This window comes from Garra rufa, chromosome 12 (genome assembly GCF_049309525.1).
Source record: "Garra rufa chromosome 12, GarRuf1.0, whole genome shotgun sequence".
Taxonomy (NCBI): domain Eukaryota; kingdom Metazoa; phylum Chordata; class Actinopteri; order Cypriniformes; family Cyprinidae; genus Garra; species Garra rufa.
In genome coordinates, this window is record NC_133372.1 from 4,494,411 (window position 1) to 4,519,540 (window position 25,130).

The window sequence follows — 25,130 nt, forward strand, 5'->3', positions numbered from 1 at the left end:
TAGAAACACATCAGCATGAACAACAGGTTCATGGAGTTGCTCTAAATCACATTCGTTCGATACAGAATATTTGTAATCTCTATTTCATAAAATATATGCTTTTATCAAACGGCATTAATTTATTGGACTTAATCGAGGGTGCTGTTTCTACCCGTGTTTTACCGAACGGAGGTGCCATCGCCATTTTATGGATGCGGATCTCCTTTTTTTTAAGATAAATTGTGCAGTCGAGATCCTGAATAGTGTACATTATTTGGAACATAATGAATTCAGCGTGTCTTTGAGTCTTTTTTTTTACAAGCCTATTTATTACTGGTGCTTTACAAAAGTCAATTTTGCAATATGAGTTCCACAAGTTCTGTTTTTGGAAAGAGGATCGCGTAGATTGCGAAATGCCAAGGATCTCACTTTCACAGCTGTTCAAGCCCTGCCTTGCACTCTGGTTCAATACACCTTCATTCGGACGTTTCTATTAATGTAGCTTCTTACTGCTGTCCACATTTGATCAGAAGCCCCACGGTTTTAATAAGCTATTTTTGCACTTCTCAGCTGTACTTTTATGAATTGTCATCTTTGTCCTTGCAGTAGCCAAGCTCTAGAGACCGAAATGCACTTCTGAAAGCTGAGGAGGATGTTGTTTGGACTGCCTAGTTGATGGCGTTTGAAGAAAGTTCAAGTAAAAGGTTGTTGCAGTCCTTCAGTTGTTCGATAGATAGATAGATAGGGCTATTCTTCACTATATAAAAACAGAAAATTATAAAAGATTTTTTCTATCAAGAAGCCTATTTTATTGCTTTGTTTTATAATACATGTTTAATGTTCATATACTGTGAGATAGAGTTGTATTTAGTTAATTTAAGAAATCCTGAGCTTTCGGCATGTTTCTTCTGCCTCTTGTGTTGCTTTCAAACATGAGCCTTGTTCTCACTGCACTTCTGAATGCAGAGGCTCTAGGACTTCCATACATGTATTTTGTAAAAATCATTAATGTGCATCAGTAAAAGATGTGAGCTGACATGTTTCTTATACTGCCGTGTCTTTTTTCATTCACATTCTGCATTTACTGCATTAAACAACAGTAACTAGATTTACTGATTTAATAATGTTTTGCATTTGATTTCTCTGGTAGTATTTCAATGTTTTCACTTCTGGCTGATAAAACCCCAGCACAGCATACCAAAACCAACACCATGGACAATGGAAAACAGAGCACAGCAAAAAATCAAGAATACTCTTAAGTGAAGTAAACTGCATTGTTGATAAATCTGTTTCATAAATGAATGTCAGACTTCATATTTGATTAAAAATTGGGAGTTTTAGCCACAGATTTTTTTTTTTATTATTATTATTAAACTTGATATTCAGAACAGGTGAAAATATAATTTTGAATAATAATAATAAATACATTTCATATATATATATGACAATTTTAAATCCCGTTAGAATACTAAAATAGTAATAATTAAAGGGATAATGAAGTAAAGTTAAAAAAAAAACTTAGTATATGTTTTAAAAAAAAAAAAACAGTTGCCTGAATTTTTTTAGAGCAAATTTAATATTGTTATATATATTTTTAATATTGTTATATACATTATATACATTTTTCCAGACCAAAAATGAAAATGATAAATATTATGTTATAGAAAAGATAGATAGATGATAGATAGATAGATAGATAGATAGATAGATAGATAGATAGATAGATAGATAGATAGATAGATAGATAGATAGATAGATAGATAGATAGATAGATAGATAGATAGATAGATAGATAGATAGATAGATAGATAGATAGATAGATAGATAGATAGATAGATAGATAGATATTTTTTTTTTTATAACATTTATCATTTTCATTTTTGGTCTGGACCAAAAGAACCAATTGTGAATACACCCTACAACTATTGCATTTTTATTATATTTTTTTATTATTGATTTTAATTAAAAACAATATTCAGAACTTTAGAACAAGTAAAAACATGATTTTGAAAAAATATATATTGCATCCACTGGTGTTTATATAGTATCAGATTGAAAAACAAATAAATAATGGATTAGGAGTGAGTTCCTGTTTTATAGTTTATTACTGTAGTTTATGTAATTGACTGATAAAATGTTAATACAGCTACATGTTTATATATAGGTCAGTGATACAGACATTTACTGAAAAATACAAAATACTGTGCAAAAGCGACAAGCGGTTTAGAGGACGGGTTGACGGATTTTCTTTGCTTGTATGAATAGAAAATTAAAATTTTCGGAAAATTACATTTAAGAAATATTTTTCTGCTAACGGAAAAGGTTGTAGTTTGTAGTTGTAGGTTGTAGTTTTTCCAGCGTTCAGGAGCGTCTCGCGTCATGACTTGTAGTTCGACGCGATATTCAGTATCCATGGCAACGTTCTGTTGGTGTTTTCCGTAAACCTGACTGTCTCATCAGCATCTAGCGACGATTATTGATTTGATTATTGACTTTTCCCCTTTGCGAGTGTGTTCGTTTAGTTCAGTTTAATTTTGTGTGGTGAAATCTAAACACGAGGACCGTGTGAACATGCCTTGTGTTCATTATAAGTTTCGAAGTAAACTCACTCACGGCACGATCCCGTTTGATGGCCTTCACATCACTCTGAGAGAGTTAAAACAGCTGATAATGAGGCGAGAGAGACTCAAGCTCTGTGACCTGCAGATCAGCAGCGAGCAAACCAATGAAGGTGAGTTCAGCTCCAGATCACACTAAACTAAACTAAACCTATAGAACACAAACTGATGGTTTTATTGGTGGTTTTACTGTCAGAATACACTGAAGATGAAGCTCTTATTCCCAACAACACTTCAGTCATCATCAGACGAATCCCTGCTGTTGGACTGAAGTCCACAAACAGAAGATTTGCCAAGTAAGTCACACGACATGAACACAACTTCCATCATTTAGATGTCATATGAAGAATCAGCAGTCTGTCATTGGTTTTTTAGTGATTTGAACTCTTTGCTGTTTGGTTTTGCAGAAAGCGGCCTGAACCATCATGTGGACCTTCACAAACAGTATGTAGAAAAGTGTTTGCATTTGTCTCCATGTTTAATAACTCTAAAGGTTTCTTATGGATAATTTTGTCTAACATATGAAGCATCGTCGACTGCTCCTCAAGTATATTACAGATAAAAACACGTTCATTGTGCTTTATAATGTTACACTGCTTTTGCTCAAACTGTCAGGAAAATGCATTTGCTTGTTGTGAATCGAAGGTAAGCCAAATTCTTCTGAACGATTTTAAATAATATCTTCCTTCTATATGCACAAATGTACAATTGTAACTTAACATTTTCTGTATGAATAAACCGCATTTTCTGTATAATTACTGCAACAATATGCAATAAATCTATTATTAATTTCTTAACATTCAAGGCCCGGCGTGTTCATTCTAATTGGGCTTCTGTCCGTTCATGTCTCTGTGTCTCGTTCATGTTTCTGGTCTCCAAACTCAAACCTCTAGACAAACTGACCTTAATATTGTCTTAAATAAGTTTTGGGTCTCGTCACAGAGGTAAAACTCCTCTTGTGTTGATGTTTGTTCCAGCAGCAGGTTGGTGATTCTTCACCAGTTTCACTGCATCAGCTTCTGAAGGTATTGAAATCAATGAGAAATACACTCTGCTGCACTGTAATGAGCTTCAGTGTTTGCATATGAAACTGCAAAACCTTAAAACTGCAAAACCAAAGTGAAAAGAAACCCCACAGTGACAACAAGCACAAACAGCTTGGCCCAGGATGTTTGAGTGTTTCACATTAAAACATGTAAATGCCTGTGAAACAGACTGAGAATCTGGCTGAGGCAAATGCATCAGAGGAGGACAAACTCAAAGCTGTGATGTTCCAGTCCAGTCTGTGCTATTACTCCAGCAGGTGAGTGTTCAGACATTGACAGACTCTGAATCTGTGATATACGAGAGATGCTCATGATTCTGACATTCATCAGTGATGCGATGAAGCTGGTCGGACTGCTTCCACCAAACTACATCTGTTTCCGCTGTGGGGTTCCTGGACATCACATTAAAAACTGCCCGACCAATGGGGTAACTGGGCTTTGAGAGATCACAGCTAGTCTGAGTTTGCTCAGAGTTTGAATGTCAACTAATGAATTCACAGGACAAAAGTTGTACTCCTCGTAAACGCATCCAGAAATGCGCAGGGATTCCTCATAGTTTCTTGCTGGAGCTGGATGATCCGGACAGAAAGGGAGTCATGAAGGACCGCAGTGGGAAATACGTCATTCCCATTATAGATGCGTGAGTTTACTCTGCTTGGTCTTGTGTGTTTGATAAGTCTTGTTGTGTTTGAACCATGTTGTGTTTGATCTGTTCAGTGAGGCCTATGCGACTGGAAAGAAAGAGCAGCCACCCTTCTCACCCCAGGATAAGCCTTCATCCTCATCCTCATCCTCATCTGATCTGGTTCCTGCTGCACTGCTGTGTCTGATCTGTGAGGATCTGTTGACTGATGCTGTGATGATTCCCTGCTGCAGGAGCAGCTACTGTGATGAATGTGAGTGTCTGTTCAACTAAACATCAGTCAGAAATGAACAAGCTGTTTTGATCATCTTCTGTTCTCAGGTATCAGAACGTGTTTGCTGGAGTCTGACGGACACGTTTGTCCAACCTGCAGACAATCAGATGTTTCTCCTGATGCTCTGACTGCAAACAATGTTTTGCGTCAAGTAAGACCTCAAACCCTGTTTCTTCTTGTAGGTTGTCTTCTGCATCTTCATAACTATTTTATGATTCTTTCTCACACAGGAGGTGAATCATTTTAGGAATGGAACCAGATCTTTGCGTCCAAACCACAGCCGTCAATCCCGGTCACCCACCCAAGAATCCTCATCAAAGAGGCGTCGGGATGTGAGAAAGAATCGTTCCCGCTCCAGATCTCCTCTAAACAGATATATAGACCAGAAAAGAACATGTTAATGAAAGACAGACATTGAAGAAACCTTGTGAAGCATCAATTACAAACTCCCAGAGAATAAACACAAAGCATCAAAATGTATTTGTGTTTGAATTTTGGATATTGTTATTGAATATGTGACCCTGGACCACAAAGTCTTGAGTAGCACGGGTATATTTGAAGAAATAGCCAAAAATACAATGTATGGGGCAAAATCATCCTTTTTTTCATTTATGCCAAAAATCTTTAGGAACTTCACTTTTAAAACAAAAATCACTCACCCCCTTGTCATCCAAGATGTTCATGTCTTTTTGCAGTCATAAAGAAATTATGTTTTTTGAGGAAAACAGTTTAGGATTTCTCTCCATATAATGGACTTTTATGGTGCCCATGAGTTTGAACTTCCAAAATGCAGTTTAAATGCAGTTTCAAAGGGCTTTAAACAATCCCAGTCGAGAAAGAAGAAAGGTCTTATCTAACCAATCTAAATTGGTTATTTTCTAAACAAATTGAAAATTTCTATACTTTTTAACCCCAAAAGCTTGTCTTGTCTTGTGTACTTTGTTTATTCCAGTTCAAGACAGTTAGAAAAACTCTCTCTCTTTCTCATTTTCTCCTCCAACTTTAAAACCATCCTACATCGCTGCAGAAGTACCAACCAAGTGTTTACAAAGTGAACATGCAAAGAAGATCAAACGCCCTTTACAAAAAAAGGTAAAACAGTGACGTAGGATGATTTTGAAGTTGAAGGAGAAAATGATATGGGAGTTTTTTGACATACCCTAATTGTATTGAGGTTAAAAAGTATATAAATTATAAAGTTTTTAGAAAATAACTGATAATTTCACTAGATAACTATACACTTCTTCCTCGGCTGGGATCGTTTAGAGTCCTTTGAAGCTGCATTTAAACAGCATTTTGGAAGTTCAAACTCACAGGCACCATAGAAGTCCGCTAAATGGAGAGAAATCCGGAAATGTTTTCCTCAAAAAAACTTAATTTTCTCAATATTTCGACTTTTTTGCACCCTTAGATTCCAGATTTTTACAAATATTATTCTATCCATACACCAATGGAAAGATTATTATTTAGCTTTCAGATAGATAGAGTCATCTCAATTTCAAAAAATGGACACTTATGACTGGTTTTGTGGTTCAGGGTCACATATTGCAGAATGGAGGTTGTCTTTTTAAATTGTTAAATAACCCAAGCTTTGACCTTTACTCACAAATTCTACTATTTCTGCATGTTCTGTTACTAGTAACTGTTACTAGTAAAATAGTTATTTATTCCATAATAATACTGTCTGGTATCATGGTCAAATGCAAGATCAGTGAATGTGTATTTTAGGATTATGAAACCACAACTCCTGGGAAACAGGAAGGATTGCAAAAGGGAAGCGTACCAATACTGTCTTATGATAAGTATTGTTGTCTCTCTATGAAGTGATGCTCTTTTTTGAAGCCTCTGTAAACCAACTCATAACAAAAGGTCATTCATTTAGACAGAAAGTTTTGATGTGATGCAGAAGTGCAGATCTGTCTTGCAGGAAACACAAAGGTCAGGGATCTCTGATTAATAGAGTCATACAGATCTAACTTGGCAAATGAACTTCCAGTGACCTAAATTAACAGGGTCACCGCCCAGAGAGGAAAGTGTTTGAAATGCATTTCCTTAGACTTTCACACTACAGCCAAGCTAGCTCAACCCATCTTTTACTATATACATCAACAGGAAATCTCTTTGAAACATCTTTTAATATCAAACATGCATTTATCTGAGAGGCAGTTGTTATTGTACTCAAGGCCTCTTTAATTTGTATGGTGCCATAATAAATAAATACAGCACCTTTTACAGCACCTGAAGCTCATGAAGCACAGCAACAAAAGCATCTGTTTATACAAGCAAGATTAGATATGAGTTCAGTTTGAGATTCTGCTGTTGTTCAGTTCATTTAGAAGAGTTTTTAAACTAAATAATACAAACAAAATTGTTTAGTTTAACTTGCTTCCTGTGTTCATGTGAGAACAGACAAAGCATTGTGTTATTGTGAAGCATATTTCCATTATCCTGCGGATAAGACTCTTTTTCTAAACTGTCCTTGGTTGAGTACAGACTGCAGTCAACAATTATAGGACAAGAATGACTAAACGATCTCATGCGCATTTCCACTGAGAATACCTATTCTGGAAGTTAAACTATACTGACATCATAGGGGATTTTCCCCTTGAAAAAGCTGAAAAGGCATTTGTTCATTTAGGTAGGCCTAGTAATATCCGTACATCCCTTACCATCTTTTGTTCCGTTTTATTCTTCAACACTGAAATGAGAAAAGTCAAGAGATGATTTCTCTGCTCCCTTACAAAAAATTAACCATGGTTTTATTATAGTGGAATTTTAGTAACCACAATTTTACCATAAATTCCATTATTAAAATATGGCTAGTGTAGCTAAACCATAGCTAACTTAAAGTTCCCATGGTTTCAAGGGATAGTTCACCCAAAAATTTAAATGAAAATTGATGTTTATCTGCTTACCCCCAGGACATCCAAGCAAAGATTTTGAACTCAAACTCATATAATGGCAGTGAATGGGCGCCAAACCTTTGAAAGTAAAAAAAACAAAAAAACATGCTAAACCCTACGGCTTGTGACAATGCATTACTGTCCTAAGACATGAAACAATCAGTTTTTGCAAGAAACTGAATAGTATTTATATAATTTTTACCTTTGATACACAGCAATGTGCAACTGTCCTGAGAGCAAGCTCAGCATGCTGTGCGTTATGTGTATGCGCTGTGGCGTAGTGTACACAAACACCTGTTTTTTCAATTTCTAAGGTTCGGCGCCCATTCACTGCCATTATATGATTGACAGACTGCAACGATTTGAGTTAAAAATCTTTGTTTGTGTTCTACTGAAGAAACAAAGTCACCCTGGGGGTAGTCTCAGCCTCAGACGTCACGCCCACGGAACGTTGGCCTAACGTCTGATGCATATGGTACACTTAACTGGAAACACTTCAGGAATGTCGAAGTCGTGATCTGATTAGTTGAATTTGATCGGATTTCCGGAACACGCGAGTGTCGCGTTTATTTTCGGTCCGCCGGGAAACAAAGCGCAGACTGATTTACTCGCGTTTTGCTAAAAGGTGCTTATGCAGACGCCGTTGTTGTTATACACATTTGCGACGTTCGCGAACAAATTACTGACTTACTGCTTGTTCTCCCTCTTCTTCGTTAACTTTCAATGCTGGTTATTTCAGTGACTGACTTGTTGCATGCCCGTCTGTTGTTGTGGGGGCATTTCTACGCCCCGAAACGTGACGCTGAACGAAACGAACTGTGATTGGTTGTTTTACATGTCGGTCAAACGGCCTTATGGGCGGGCCTTGGCCAATGAAAGCTGCCATGAATACCAGACCTTCAGCCGTCAGTCTGAAGGTCTGGCTACGCGAGACTACCCTGGGGGTAAGCAGATAAACATCAAACTTTCATTTTTGGATGAACTACCCCTTTAAAGGTCCACTGAAGTGCCTTGAAACACGCAGCGTTATTCTATGTGGTGACGTACTTTTAACTGAAACAAAAACATATCGCCCAGCCCCGCCCACTTATTTTGAATAGCCAATAGCGTTCCATTAATATCTGCTGGGGCCAGAGCCGTTGAGCTCGGTAAAGCCGCATTTGTAAGCTTATGACAGGCACAGACTAATAAATTACCCCACAGATTCAATATGAAACTCTTGCTAAAACAAAATAGTGATCATAATCATGCTGAGGCTGTGTAGTTTAATACATGCCGATCGCACATATGAGGGGGCGGGACAATACGGACTCTAGAGAGCATTTGATTGGACAGAACGTTTGATGAGAAGCTGAAGTGCACGGTGATATCATCAAAATCGTTAATTCATATTGGCGGAAGTGACGAGACTGTAAGTTTTGAATGCCATATCTTGTAAACACGAATTTTGTCGTTGTTTTAAAGCACACTAGTTTATAGATAATCTTAAGGCTAATATATTCATACTAAAAGCCAAAAAACTTTAATTTTGATTTCAGGGGGACTTTAACTGTATTTTTTTTTTTTTGGTTAATTAACCATTAACCATGGTTAATTTTCATTAGGATTAGCCTATATATGTTCATGTTTGTCACCATTATATAAACATCACTACAAGACAGATTAACAATTGACTTTTAAAGACATGGTTAACAGCCCAATAAAAGTGAGTGATTCATAATGCAATAAAGCACATATTGATGGTGAAGTGCATGATCATTTGGTACTTGTTTGTTAGTGACAGGTCTATTGCTGTAGTAACCATTACAGCTGACTAATGTAATGTGAAGTGTACCCAGCCTATCTTAAAGGGGTCATCGGATGCAAAACTAACTCTTACATGTTGTTTGAACATTAATGTGTGTTGGCAGTTTGTGTACACAACCACCCTACAATGATAAAAATTCCACCCAGTGTTTTTTTCTTTAATCTTTAAAAGTAATATCTCCTTTTTAAAACCAGGTCATTCACAGAGGCCGCTCCCACAATAGTTGATTGACATGAGCGCCTTATCTTAGACCCGCCCTCACCGAGCTGAAACAGTCCAACTCCAATCGTTATTGTGTCGACTCAGGTAAAGACTAGAATGTCTCTGACTGAACGAGGTGTTCTATTGTTGGATGTAATAATGAACAAAGCAGTCGTCATTTACTCCCATCATCTGAGCCGCTGAAGACGCAAAGGAAAACGTTACTTTCGTTTTTAAAAGGAAAGCGCCGATCCCAATCTACATATGCATCTATGTTTGTGGGAATCGTTCCTGATTGAGCTTCACCCACAGCAGAAGTGAGTACCCAGCAAACACATTTACGTTGTGGCGACATCTGTGCAACGTTCCATTTTTATAATGGCAACGTCGCCGTCTACGTGCTCGCAACGTTGTAACAACGTAGAAATGTAAGATGCGAAAAGGCTGTGGCAACGTTGTTGGGCGACATTCATCAACCAGGAGGCGACGTTTTTACTACATGTATTTTTTCATGCCAGATTATAAATATTGCCTATTCTGCGTGTTATATCAGGCACGGGATAAGTTTATAAATCTTTTAAATGCTGTTTAATATTAAAAATCGTCCAATAATATTGTTCTTTTTAACTTAACATCTACTTGTGTAAACTTTGAATAAAACTTTGAGTAAAAATGCCATACAAATTCATATAATCAAACTTTATTTCAAACCAAACATTTCTTTCATACCAAGGATAAGTATGTAGTTATACATTTGGGGGAAAATGCAATATACAGTACATTTTATGTATGTAAATATATTAAGTCAGTTAGTTTAAGTAGCCTATATTAAATTACAAATAAAAAAGCAAAGGCATCTGAGAACGTTATTAAACAAAAGTAAAACAACAAAACAGCAGTCACCGGCCGATGAGGTGATCGTAGTCAGGCAAGGCGGTAGAAAACAGTGAGAAAAAGATGAACAAATCCAGAGGGCAGTGGCAAACGCAGAATCCAGTAGACAGACACAAGTCAACACCAAACACCAGGAAGGACATCTGAATACTGAAAGAAATATAGTTCGCATTAACACCAAACCCGACCGCAAACTCACACTCGGTATGTGAATTATCAACTATTCTGTTCATCCATTATCAGAAAAAATAAATAAATAAATGTCTCAAAGGATTTGTTTGGATATTTATATTTATCTGAGAGAAATCAAAAAGCAATACTCACATAACGTTATCCTGGCTTGAAGAATAATAACGGCCCAACGGTCTGTTCAAATTTAAAATGCGCTTAGGAACAGTGACGAGTAAATGACGTACAGTGGTTGTCCAGACTGCCTAAGCACAACTTTCAGAGATGGCCCTGAACTGTGGTAGAATGGCAACATTGTGACAACGTAGTAACAACCCGACAACACAACGCAGAACCAACAACCTTTTAGCCATGTTGTTACAACGTTGCTAAAAGGCTGGCTACATTGAGGCAACGTTCTGTGTTTGTTGGGTATAAGGGTTTTTATGCATCATTGTGAATGGCCTTTCTAAATAATGTGCTTGTTGGCAAGGTTTGCTGCTAAACACTGCTGCTAAAGTAAACATTACGTCTCATAATCCCACAGCAGAGAGGGGCGGGGCAAGTAGAGCTCATTTGCATTTAAAGAAACCATGCAATAAAATGAGTTGAGATTTTGCAGAGCTGATTTTGACAAGGTAAAAGGTTTTTTTTTTTTAACTACTATTGAGTATTCTTAACCAAAGTATATTATAGACTTTTCATTAAGACCCTAAAAAATCATATGAACTTGTGGAAAATGGCCATCTGATGACCCCTTTAAGTAACACAACACTGTGTGTATGGTAGATAAGAAGTATCATGTGTAGCATACACATAGACCTGTGTGGTGTATTTGTATGTGTGTGTGCGGGTGTGCGTTCAAGCCAATAGCTGTTGAGGCCCCACAGAAGGGACCCTCCTCCTCCTCAACCTTTATGGCATGAACTCTGTTTTCTCTTCACTTCGCTTACCCAGGGAACCGAGCTGATAAGCGGAGGCGAGAGATAAAAGAAATGTTTTTTTCCGTTCTTCCAGAAGAGCCACAGCGACTGACGTGTGAGGCAGCGGTGTGTTTATGAACATGTTTTCATTATCGTTCCGTTTCTGTGAGGTAGGACAGTTACGTTAGCCTGTCTCACACACATACACACGCTAAATGTTTTGTTGACATTTTGTTTCTTGTAACGGCGGTGTTCTCGGCTGTTTCGTATTACGAACATGTGTAACCTTGTTGTTGTGATATTTACATATTTCACGTGAGCTAGTGGGCTGAGGTGAATGTGTGTTTGGTGGTTTGGAGGTTTAGCTAAAGCGCTAACCGGATGTGTCTTTTACCGTTATGTTGTAGCATACATACACAAGCGACCAGTAGCCGTCGGTTTCCATTGGTTACGAGGGTCAATCGGGTTACAACCACGTTCGCTAGTTGTTAAAAGAAGTGAGTTTTGGACTTTGGTGTTTTTGAAACCTTTAAGTGATTTGATATAATTTGATACCAACCAAATGACCAAAAAGTAATATTGTAATGCTATTTTGGACGTTTAGCATTGACAATGACATGTATTCATTAAAGTACGTTACGAAAGTAGGCTAGTATGTAACTTAACCCTTGTGCGACCTTTTGTGCGAATTTTTCAGTTTTTTGTTGTTGTTGTTGTTGTTGTTGTTGTTGTTGTTGTTGTTTGGCTGTGTTAATGCTAACTGCATACATTTTGGCTCAGGTGTTTATTTTTACTGAAATTTTAATATTTCACTCTCATTTCTTAAAAAAAAAAAAATCAATTTTACCCTTAGTACAAAAAGTACTCACACTCAGGACCTTAAGGACAAAAATGTCCGTATTGAAACCCATTGAAACTGGAATTTTTTAACCCAGGGCTATTTGACTATAAAATGATGCAATAATAGGCAATCATTCTATCTGCAATGCTTCAAATTGTACTTTTTTTTTTTCACCAATTTTTACTAGATTGTGCCATTTTTTTCAAATTTGGCATATACATTTTTTGTTTAAATCTAATACTATATGAACATATACATGCCTCAAAAGTTATGTTGTTGTTCTTTACTGACACACCCAAGAATCTAATAAGCAAAGAAAAAAAATCTGCTCAGCATTTAGTATATGGAAATTACTACTATTTTTTTATTTTTTCATAAAAAACACCTGTGGCATTATGCAAACAAACCAGCATTTAAAGGGTTACACTTCTGAAAATTAATGTTTGGCATCTATGGATAGAACAGATGCTGGTTAAAAAATCAACATCATTGAAAGTGGAAAAAATATTAATAAATCATATTTTTATGACAGTTTTTGGACATGGACTTTTTTGTCCTTTTTGCACCTATGTGTAACTCTTTAAGGGTTAAATAACGTGGTGTCTTATCCTTTCAGGGGTTACGTTTCAGAAAAGTCAAGTTGTTATTTTATATTTGATCAAATAAATAGTAGCATTCAAATTAGTGCATATTTCGTTAAATAATGCCTCATTCGCATATTTAAACCTAACATTTTAGAAAACTTGTAATGCAAAAAATGCTTGCAATTATCAATGTAATCAATCAACTGAGTAAGTGATACCTGCAGTGTCTCGCCTTAAAGTGAAATGTTTTAGGGTATCTCATATTGTCACTCCATAATTAAAAAAAACAAAACAGACAGAAAACAATGTATTTTTTTTTACCATTTTGGGGGAAATAAAATGTATAAAATCAAGCAAATTATATATGAACAAATCCTTATGTAAAAAAACCTTCAGAATATAGACAGGAATAACACTGTAAAGTTTGGTGTGTGTAATTTCTACTGAAGTGGAGATTTATGGCTCAGTGTAGGAGAATTTTTTTTTTTTTAAGAAAACGGCCTTTAAAAATATGTATTGTAATTAAAATTTATTGACACAAATAGATAAAGTGCTATAAAAGAAACACTTAATGGTGTCTTTTGGCTGTTTTCGTTCTACAAGTCTGAAAAAACACTTTATGAAACACCAAAATCTCAAAATTAATAAACCCATAATTTGCTGTTTATTGATAGTAAGTAAGATAGGCTAGTTGTTAAAGTAGTTATGTTTGGGTATGGGGTAGAGTTAAGGGATCATAATATGAGAATAAGAATAAGACGTTAATATGTGCTTTATAAATACTAATAATATGCATTCTAATAAGCAGACAAATAAGGGTCAATGTGTTCCCTAATCTAAAGTTTAACCATTATCTAAGATCCTATATAATGTATGATATATTATTATTATTTTATGAGGGATACCTGTTATCTGATACCACACTATCACTGTACCATGGCATTGCTACAGTAGTTTTTATAAGGGTAGTCAATAAATAAATAATAATAATAAAAAAGATATATATATAAATAATGTGGGTTGTTTATCCTATTGGAAGTTTATATGTAAATGTGTATTATATTAAAATATATTATGCAGTTATATTTATTATAATTTTTATGAAATATATTACAAAATTATATTTAAATAAAAATATATGTTCTATTGTATATACTTGTGTGTATGTGTATATATATATATATATATATATATATATATATATATATATATATATATATATATATATATTATATATACTTTTTGGGATTCTTTTGGCATTCTAGAATTGGTTCTATGTTATGATAGAAGTCCCAGTAGGATTTTTTTTTTTTTTTAGTAGGGATTCTGCTTACTTGATACTATGGCATTGCTAAAGTATATATTTGTAAGGGCAGTCTCTTGAAAAAACAAACAAACATACATGGTTGGATTGCAAACGTGGTGTATATTATATTATATTATATTATTTAATAATTTTGATATTTTATCAAATTTAAATAAAATTATTTTATTATAATTATTTTAAGACATATACACTACCTGTCTAAAGTATTTGGACAGTAAGATTTTTAATGTTTTTAAAGAAGTCACTTCTGCTGGCCAAGCCTGCATTTATTTGATCTAAAGTACAGCAGAAACAGTACAATTTTGGATTTTTTTTTTTTTTTTTTTTTTACTATTTAAAATAACTGTTTTAAAATATAATTTATTTTCTGATTTCAAAGCTGAATTTTAGCATTATTACTCCAGTCACATGATCCTTCAGAAATCATTCTGATATTCTGATTTGCTGCTCAAAAAACATTTATTATTATAAGTATTATGTTGAAAACAGCTGAATAGAATTTTTTCAGGTTTCTTTGATGAATAGAAAGTGGAGAAGAACAGCATTTATTTGAAATAAAAATATTTTGTAACATTATAAATGTCTTTGTCATAACTTTTGATAAATTTAAAGCACCCTTGCTAAATAAAAGTATTAATTTCTATACTTTCTTTCCTGCCAAAAAATTATGCTGACTCCAGGCATTTGAATAGTATAGTGTGTAATGTTACATGGTAATGTTAAATGCTGATCTTTGGATCTTTCTATTCATCAAAGAATCTTTAAAATACATTGACAATAATAATAAAAAATGTTTCTTGCACATTAGATTATTAGAATGATTTCCCAAGGATTAATATTTGGTCAAGATACAATTATTTGAAAATCTGGAATCTAAAGGTGCAAAAAAAAAATCAACATATTAAGAAAATCGCCTTAAAAGTTGTCCAAATGAAATTCTTAGCAATGCATATTACTAATCAAAAATTAAATTTTGATATATTTACGGTAGGAAAATTAACAAAATATCTTCATGGAACATAATCTTTACTTAATATCCTAATATTTCTTGGCAGAAAAGAAAAATCGATTATTTTGACCCATACAGTGTATTTTTGGCTATTGCTTGCTACAAATATGCCTGTACTGCTTAACCCTTGTGCGTCAAAAACAAAAAAGTTACACACAGGTGCAAAATGGACAAAAATGTCCATGTCCAAAAACTGTCACAAAAATATGATTTATTAATATTTTATTTTTCAGAATTGTAACCCTTTAAATGCTGGTTTGATTGCATAATGCCACAGGTGTTTTTTTTTTTTTTATGAAAAAATAAAAATAGTAGTAATTTCCATTTAGTAAATGCTAAGCAGATTTTTTTTCTTTGCTTATTAGATTCTTCAGTGTCAGTGAAGAACAACAACTTTAATTCTGAGGCATTTACATTTTTATGTAGTGTTAGATTTTTTTTTATGTGCATGCCAAATTTGCCAAAAAATGTTACAATCTAGTAAAAAATGGTAAAAATGTCAAATTTGAAGCCTTGCCGATAGAATGAATGCCTATTAGCAAATATTGCATCATTTTATAGTGAAATGGCCCTGGGTTAAAAGATTGCAGTTTCAATGGGTTTCTTTGTGGACATTTTTGTCCTTAAGGTCCAAAATGTGTGAGTATTTTTTGTACATTTTTTGAAGGAAATGAGGGTGAAATAATGAAAATTTCAATAAAAATAAACACCTGAGCCAAAATGTATGCAGTTGGCATTAACACAGGCACACTCATAACAAAAAACAAAACTAAAATGGACAAAAATGTCCATAAGGTCGCACAAGGGTTAAGGGTTTTGTGGTCCAGGGTCACAGACAACATAGTTAAACTAATTTTTAAAGTAACAAAGGGTCAGAACATTTATACACTAGTAACTAGCATGGCTTAGTAGAAACTATGGTTACCCTGGTAAGTGTTTGTAAGTAAGTATGCTTCATTTCACCTGTAGGCTTGTTACTGCATGTTCTGAAGGTCTGAACGCATCCACATGAATGTAACACGTCTTTGTTGTTCCTGACCCGAGCTGAACTCATCATCAATCATGTTACCTAGTGTTTTACTATTTGTTTTTAAGCCCTTTAAGTAAATCCCAGTTTAGGCTTTAAGCCGTTATGAATTGAAAATAAACATCAGTTTTTGAAGATGACGTTTGTCTTGCAAAAGCACCATGATTTATCAGTGTGTTGCGTGCTTGCGTTTTTAGGTGACTCAGACCAGATGAAGCCTCGTGTGAGATGATCAGGATGAAGTCCACAAGGAGCTTCATGTTTTTAGTTTGTCCCATCATGGTGCTGATATTCCTCTACTATTCATCTGGCAGACTGCACCTAAGGAGCCCACTCCAGAAATCTCGTGAGTATACATGTCGTCATATGACTGTTTTTCTTAGACAAAAGGAGTATATCCGATGCACATGCTTGAATGTTTCTAGTTGAGAAGCTGATTACATGTGTTCAATTCAGTTTGGAGCTCTATGGGTATCCTTGTTTTAAAATATATATCACCAGCAGCTAACGTGTCTTTAAATGAATTAAAATGATGGTTTGGCTACAAATGGTCAGTACGCAATGAATCAGAATGATTGGTTCGTCACAATCCCCGTTTGACGGTGGGGATCTTTTCTCAGTGTTAACAGATTTTTAATTTCTCTGAATGGTGAAATGTCACAACTTTTGCTTCTCTAGATTTGGTTTTCACAATGCCTGAAATTGGCTGTTGGCTTAGTAACCTTTTTCACCGTCTGTTTGGCATAAGATCATTGGGGAAGCCAGGATCTTAAACTGAAAAGACCCTGGAAAATAAAGGTTTGGTTTGTTATGATGGCCAGAGGAGGGAGCTAGGAGCCCATCGCTGACCATGGTCACCCCTTTGGAATAAGTCAAAAAAGTAGAAAGCAAGCCAAATTGGTCAGCATTTCATAAAAGCACCTTTTAGATTTGCAGCTGTTAGCTGTTTTCACTAATGATTTCTTTTACGCTACAACTTTAAGGTGTCCTTGTAGTTTCACATGTGTAATGCAGCACCACAACGATCGTATTTCACAAGACAAAATTAGAAGCTGCGGTATCTGATATCATCTCCACCTCAAAACTGATGTGATGAATAAGGGAATTATTTGTATAACTGAAAGAATTTGATTCCTTACTATTAGCAACAATGAAAATACTAGTTTAAATGTTTAAAAAAGGTCAATAATTTTTTTTTAATGTTTTTAAATTCTCACCAAGGCTGTATTTATTTTAAAAATACTATAAAAACAGTAAAAATTTGCAATATTATTGCAATTTCAAATAACTGTTTTCTATGTGAAATTATTGTGAAATGTAATTTATTCTTGTGATCAAAGCTGAATTTTCAGCATCATTACTCCAGTCTTCAGTGTTGCATGATCCAGAAATCATTCTAATATGCTGATTTGTTCTTCAAGAAGCATTTTCTAGTGTTAATGATGCATTTTTTAAGGATTATTTGATAAATAGAAAGTTCAAAGGAGCAGCATTTATTTAAAATAGAAATATTTTGTAACATTCTAAATGTCTGTACTGTCACTTTGTATCGATTAAACGCATACTTGTTTAATAAAAGTATCTATTTCCTTAAAAAAAACATACTGACCCTAAACTTTTTTGAACGGCAGTTTATATTGTCACAAATTATATTAATTTGTGAATAAAGGTCAGATATCTTTCATGTTTGTGACAATGAAACAATGGAAGTATCAATCTGTTGATCATTAGCTGTGCTATTCATACTAAACTACAATTTGTTACTCTTGTCAGCTTTGTATTAGGAGACAGAAAGTGTGAACAGCACTTTATTTGACTACATGCAAAGGTGAAAATGTGCAGTTGTTATGTTACACAGACAACAAACAACTGTAGTTGGTGTAATCCGGTTGATTCACTTAATTAATCTTATGTTTGACAGATCAAACCAGTTAATGTAGATGACATAATGACCTGGTTTCACAGACAGGGTTTATAGACTAAGCCAGGATGAGGCTATAGTTCAGTTAGGTAATTACATTTAGGCAATTTTTATTAAATGTGCCTTAAAAAAAAACAGTTAAAGGCTGATATGTCAGATCAGTCAGTGCAAGTTTCTTTCAGTTGGGATCAGACTTACATTTTAGTCTGGGACTAGGTTTAAGCCTTGTCTGTGAAACCGGGGGTTTATGCACAGTGTAAAAGACCTTTGATTTTGTTTCATGTAGTCGTTTATGGAGTTCAGGTAGTGTCTGCCGCTCTGTTTTAACACACATTAGAACTGGGAATAATCTTTCTAACTAAGTCTGAGCAGCATTTGTTAGTCATTTTGCTGCAGTTTGCTTTTTGGCACATACAACAGGACATTTTCGCTTTCACGAGGCTGCGTCACTCTAAAATTGAACCACAAAATGCTACCATATTGCTTACTTGTGTAATTCATAATCTATGTGCAAGAACAGGAAATCAGCTCATAGTCACACACAGACGTTGCAAGTGCTGCTGCATTTTGCACGTTCCTAGTATAGATATGGTGTGGTTTTCTATACATTTTCTGGCTTCCCACTAAAGTCTATTTACCAGAAACACTTGACTGTAAATTGCAATTGAATTTACCTTGCTGTTTTATTACAGTGTTTGGTACAGTTCTCAAACCGTTTTATCAGGTCACAGTCCAACAAATAAAATGAATGACCCAGTTAAATATCTCTGTTTATCAACCTTGTTTTTCTGTACTCTGTCAATTATGGATGTATATGGGTAGAAATTCCATTTGAAATGTATTTTGCAAAATGGCAATGTATTTCTGTATTTAAATTGACATTGTGCTATACATATGTGCAACATTCAGTGCAAAATGAAAATTAAATAATTAGCATGTTCTATTTTCTATACTAATTTTAATATGCAAAGTAAAAACATATTTTAACGCTTTATAAGTTGCAAAATTAAAATGAAAATGTATTACCCAAATTGATTAGATATGTTAGATATGTCCAAGCAAACATTGTACTAAAATTATAATTTAAATGCTGTTTTTCCTAAATGCATTCAGACTTACGATTAGGACAAATGTCTTATGTAAGTGTCAATGCATTTAAGAAAAATAAAAGACATTTAAATCACCATTTTTCTACTGTTTTGCTGCACCTTTGGCTCAGAATTCATTCTGGAATTTTCACTGCATTTTGCTACAATTATCACACAGTATTATGATGAAAATGTGAAGTGTCCTACCCATAAATCTACATGCATTTAGGAAAACATTTAAATGACAGTTTTGCTTGGACATGTACAACATATCTAATTAAATTGGTTAATACATTTTCATTTTCATTTTGCAACTTGTAAAGCATTAAAATATGTTTTTGATTTGCATATTAAGACTAGTGTAGGAAATGGCAAATGTAAATTATGTAATTGAATTTTTATTTACTTTTTGCACTAAATATGGCACATAATTATTGGAAAATGTAAATTTAAATACAAAAATACATTACCATTTTGCATATTACATTTCAAATTGAATTTTGCTACCCATATGCATCCATAGTCAATCACTAACTCTGTATAGAAATGCATACTTAAAGGAATAGTTGACTTAAAAAAGCATTCCTTCACTTGCTCACCGGTGGATCCCCTCCAGTGAATGGGTGCCGTCAGAATGAGATTCTAAACAGCTGATGAAAACATCACAATAATCCACAACTCAGTCCATCAATTAACGTCTTTGTAGGAAACAAATCCATCATTAAAACTGTTGTTTCCAGGTAAATATGAGTCTCTCTCACATTAAAATTCACCCAGATGTTTGTTTTGGACTGTTTTTACTTCTTGATTCAGACAAGATGACCTTTTGTACTAGAGAAAGCAATATTATGGACTCATATTTGAGCTGGAAGCAATGATTTAAAGTTAAAAACATGTTAATGATAGATTTGTTTCTTACAAACATAGCTTTAACTTCACAAGTTAATTGATGTGGATTATTGTGGTGTTTTTATCAGATGTTAGGACTTTCATTCTGACGGCACCCATTCACTACAGAGCATCCATTGGTGAGCAATCTGTTCTGATCTCATCTACCATTTATATGACCTGAGGATAAGTAAATGTTAATATTAATTTTTGGGTGAACTATTTCTTTAAGCATTAGTGGCTTGTTAAATGTATGCTTTGCATCATTTCTCATAGTTTTGCAGGAACTTCAGATGCTGTATGTGTGGTAACTTATGCTTGTTGTTCACTTTCTCTCATACATATAAAGAAAGGAATGCATTGTTTTTAACAGTGTGTCCTCTACTGCACCCTTTGAAGGCCTGTTTGTTTTGTTTAGTTGGATTATAATGGATTATAGTGTTGTATTTGTTGGTACATTAACCAATATTGAGTGAAGTCAAAGCCTTGTTTTACTGTCATCACTCTAGTCTTTGTGCTGCTGCAGAACACTGTTTACAGAGACAATAAAAGCATGTGATCACAACTCAAAACAGAGGTGATGACGTGCTTGCTGTATCCTGAACTCACACTCTTGTGTTTCAGAGGCTGATTTGGATAGGTTACTCTCCGCGGGACGTGTAGTAGCTTCAGGTAGAGGTTTACCGTATACTGTATTCTACAGTAATGTTGGGAGATTCATCTATATAATCAATGATCAGTGTTAAAAACAGTTGCGCTGTTCATATTTGTGGAAACTGATACATTTATCTCAGGATTCTTTGAATATATGCATCCTTGCTGAATAAATGTATACATTTCTTTACCAAAAATCTTATTGACCCCAAACTTTTATATATGTCAATAAAACCAACAAAGCAAGAGTCAAGTTCTTGTTTTCTCAAGCAGCCTTTGAACACTGTTTGAAATCCATGGTTTAAATAAAATATAAAATCACTAAACGGCACATTTGGTCTCCCAACATTATGAAGCTTCTCCATTGCGATTGTAGTACCGAAGCAGAATTTTCCCCTGCACTTTCAGTACAAAGACATCTGTCGTGCTTCTGTCTGACTTAATGATGGAGTTAAAGGAGTAGTTCACTTTCAGAACAAAAGTTTACAGATAATGTACTCACCCCCTTGTCATCCAAGATGTTCATGTCTTTCTTTCTTCAGTTGTAAAGAAATGGTGTTTTTTGAAGAAAACATTTCAGGATTTCTCTCCATATAATGGACTTCTATGGTGCCTCCGAGTTTGAACTTCCAAAATGCAGATTAAATGCAGCTTCAAAGGGCTCTAAATGATCCCAGCCGAGGAAGAAGGGTCTTATCTAGCGAAACGATCGTTATTTTCTAAAAACATTTACAACTAAAAAAAAAACCCAATTTATATACTTTTTAATCTTAAACACTTGTCTTGCCGAGCTAGACAAGACGAGTATTTGAGGTTAAAAAGTATATAAATTGTAATTATTTTTATTTTATTTTTTTTTAGAAAATAACCCATCGTTTTGCTAGATAAGACCCTTCTTTCCTCGGCTGGGATCGTTTAGAGCCCTTTGAAGCTGCATTTAAACTGCATTTTGGAAGTTCAAACTCTGAGGCACCATAGAAGTCCTCTATATATGGAGAAAATTCTTGAAATGTTTTCCTCAAAAAAACACCATTTCTTTACAACTGAAGAAAGAAAGACATGAACATCTTGGATGACAAGGGGGTGAGTACATTATCTGTAAATTTTTGTTCTGGAAGTGAACTACTCCTTTAATAAAGATTAATATTTTTATGCTTTGCAGATGTTTTGCCATATCAAGCACTGGTGAAAACTCTTCTGAACTCTATTAAAAAGTCATAAACATGGAATGATTTATTTGCTGTAGTACTAAACATTAATCTATTAATGTGGAGTAAATACCAATACACTCCTTCCCATATTAAAAGATTACATTAATGATATTACTAATAATGGATAATGTACTGATAATGATACCGACGTTTAATGATTAATTCGGTAACAAAGGTATTCCCTGCAAGATGCAACTGAAGGTCTGTAAACAATATCTGTGACCTGGTGATTATAAAAACAAATGTGTTCACAGTAATACACATGGAAGCGTTTTCAACATGCAGCTATTCCGCTGTTGGACGTGTCAGCATGTCACAGATGTTGTCAGTAGGGCTTAAGCTGCATTTGACCCAGAATGTTTCTTGAGTTAGGCAGTGGTAACAGGTGGCAGGTAGCTGACAGAAGCACTGTGATCTTTGTAAGAGTCCCTGCGCAGTGATTTCTGCTGTGACTAACATCTGCTGCAGCTACTGCGACCTCTAATGCAACATCACTGCTATCGACCGCACTAATGAATGCAGCACTCAGAACACACGTCATGTGCATCGACCTGCTCCAGCAACCCTGAAAGCTCATATGCCTTTCTTTCTTTCTTTCTTTGGTTCATTAATGCTTTTTTTGTTCATTCTTTTTTTATTTTGCTCTTTCTTTCATTGTATCATTATTTGTTTGTTTGTTAGTACTTTCTTTTTCTTTCTTTTTCAGTTTGTTCGGTTGTTAGTTCTTTGTTTCTCTCATTCATTCACTTGTTTTTTTTTAGCCCTTTAGTTTTTCAGTTAATTCATTTGTTAGTGCTTTCTTTGTTTTTCATTTGTTTATTCTTTGTTTGTTTGTTTGTTCTCTGTTTCTTTCACTCTTTCTTTCATTCTTTGTTCCTTTCTTTCGTTTGATCATTTGTTCGTTTTTTTCTTTTGTTCATTTGTTAGTTCTTTTCTCGCATTTGTTTGCTTGTTTTTAGCTTTTTCATTTGTTTGTTCATTCTTTCTTTTGTAAATTTGTTAATTTCTTTTTCTGCTTATTTAGCTTTTTCTTTCTCTAATTCGTTTACTTGTTTTTAGCTCTATTTTTAGTTCATTTGTTTGTTAGTACTTTTCATGTTTTTCATTTGTTTATTCGTTCTTTCTTTCTTTATTCATTATTCTTTCGTTGTTTTTTCATTCTTTTGTAAATTTGTTAATTTCTTTCTTTTTCTGTTTGTTTGTTAGTTCTTTGTTTCTCTCTTTCTTTCACTTGTTTTAGCATGTTAGTTTGTTTCAGTTAATTCATTTGTTAGTGCTTTCCTTTTTTCATTTGTTTATTCTTTTCTCTTTTTTATTTGTTTGTTCATTTGTTTCTTTTGTTCTCTTTCATTGTATCGTTTGTCGTTTTTCAAATGTTTATTCTTTTGTTCTGTTTCTTTTTTGTTCTTTGTTTCTCTTATTAGTTTGCTCATTTTTAGCTTTCTTTTGTTTGTTCGTTCTTTTGTAAATTTGTTCATTTCTTGCTTTTTTCTGTTTGTTTCGCTTGTTGGTTCTTTCTTTTTCTCTCATTCGTTCACTTGTTTTTTTTTCAGCCTTTTTTTAGTTCATTTATTTGTTAGTACTTTCCCTGTTTTTCATTTATTCTTTTTTTTTCTTTCTTTCATTTATTTCTTTGTTATTCTGTTCTTTTCATTTTATTGTTCTTTTTCGTTCATTTGTTTGTTAGTGCTTTATTTGTTTTTCATTTGTTTATTCTTTCTTTATATCTTTATTTCTTTGTACTTTGTTTCGTTTGCTCTTTCATTCTGTCATTGTTTGTTTCTTTGTTTTGTTTGATCATTTGTTAGTTCTTTCTTACTTTCCCAGGTTATTCAGGTTATTTTATCAGCAATGGTTTTTTTTTTCCTTTTTTTTTTCTTCCTTTATTGGTTTTCTCTTGTCAAGAAGTAACAAAACTGTAAAATCTTTATGTTTTGAACTGTCATTTTTATGACTGTTATAAAATAAGTCTTCATGGGTAGAACTTTATTACTTGGTTCGGAAAACTATGCAGTCTAATGTTGTGTGAACAATAATATCCTTTTGCTGATCTTACTTGATGGCTGCCAGTCCTCTTTTTATGATTTTATATACATCATATTTTATCTTTTTACATTTTATCAGCTTACACATGCTCATAAAGGTGTATGTTCATTTTATGTGATCCCTATCATCCTTTAGGCAAACAAAACCCCTTGTGTAAAGAAGCTTAGCTATATAATGAACTCACATAGCTATTGCTAGTTTCTTGCCACGCATATTTTTCACACTCTTTTTTCTTCTTACACCAATCTGTATTTCATGTCCATATTTCGACTATACAGTTTCATATGAAGTTTGTGAAATGTTCAGCCAAAAACATACCTAATGCAAAAATGCAAATACTTGACTGATGCATTGCAAGTGCACATTTCTCATATAGTTAATTGTGTTACTTTCACGTTAATCAAGGTGATAGTTACCATTACTGGTAATTAAGTGGCAGCACACCTGAACAAGCTAATAAATGTCTTCAAGATCATTAAAAAAGCTACAGGCAGGTGTGTTTGATTAGGGTTGGAGCTAAACACTGCAGGACAGTTGCCCTCCAGAACTGAAGTTGCCCAGCCTTGGCATAGAGTAGCCTATGTTTTAGTATTTTTCTTCCTATTCAGGCTATTCAGAGTCATTATTCAATTTTGTTTATTTTATTGTTGTTGTTTTTTTTTTACTATCAGCTATCACATGTACAACCCATGTTGTACAAACAGTCATCAGCCTCTCACGTTTCTTTCTGTGTAACTACAATAACAATCTGTTTTTTTTTATAACCTTTGTTTCTAACAACAAATCTTTTCTGCCAAACTACTTCCATTCTTTCTTGTTGACACAGAGACAATAACATACTGCATCTTTCTCTTTCTCGTCTTTGTCTTTCAGGGACATAAACTCTGTTCATTTCTTTTATTTCCTCTCTCTTTAGAGTATGACAAGCTAGGATTCCATACCAAGCTGGACAGAAAACTGTAAGTAACACATAGTTGAGCGTTAGTTTGTGGTTTATGTGTGAGTGTGTGTGGTTCTGTTCCAAAACCTAGTGATTTGCCTACATGGGCAGCATTTTAATTTGCACTCTTAATGAGAA

At 34.2% G+C, this 25,130-nt stretch overlaps 1 protein-coding gene and 1 pseudogene across 4 annotated transcripts in view; both read left to right on the plus strand.

Moving 5' to 3' along the window:
* Positions 1–2,550: 2,550 nt before the first annotated feature.
* LOC141346351 (E3 ubiquitin-protein ligase RBBP6-like) lies at positions 2,551–4,243 on the plus strand (annotated as a pseudogene).
* A 5,346-nt stretch (positions 4,244–9,589) lies between these two features.
* st3gal3a (ST3 beta-galactoside alpha-2,3-sialyltransferase 3a) overlaps positions 9,590–25,130 on the plus strand; it is a 55,036-nt gene continuing 39,495 nt past the window's right edge. The window contains exons 1-4 of one of the 4 annotated variants that reach the window (XM_073851420.1): positions 9,590–9,788; positions 16,442–16,590; positions 20,766–20,813; positions 24,969–25,011. In XM_073851420.1, coding sequence (XP_073707521.1) covers positions 16,473–16,590; positions 20,766–20,813; positions 24,969–25,011 — 209 coding nt within the window. In that variant the 5' untranslated portion in view covers positions 9,590–9,788; positions 16,442–16,472. Of the gene's footprint in view, positions 9,789–11,448; positions 11,627–16,441; positions 16,591–20,765; positions 20,814–24,968; positions 25,012–25,130 lie in introns of those variants that run through there. The other 3 variants (XM_073851419.1, XM_073851421.1, XM_073851422.1) reach the window with 3 other exon arrangements.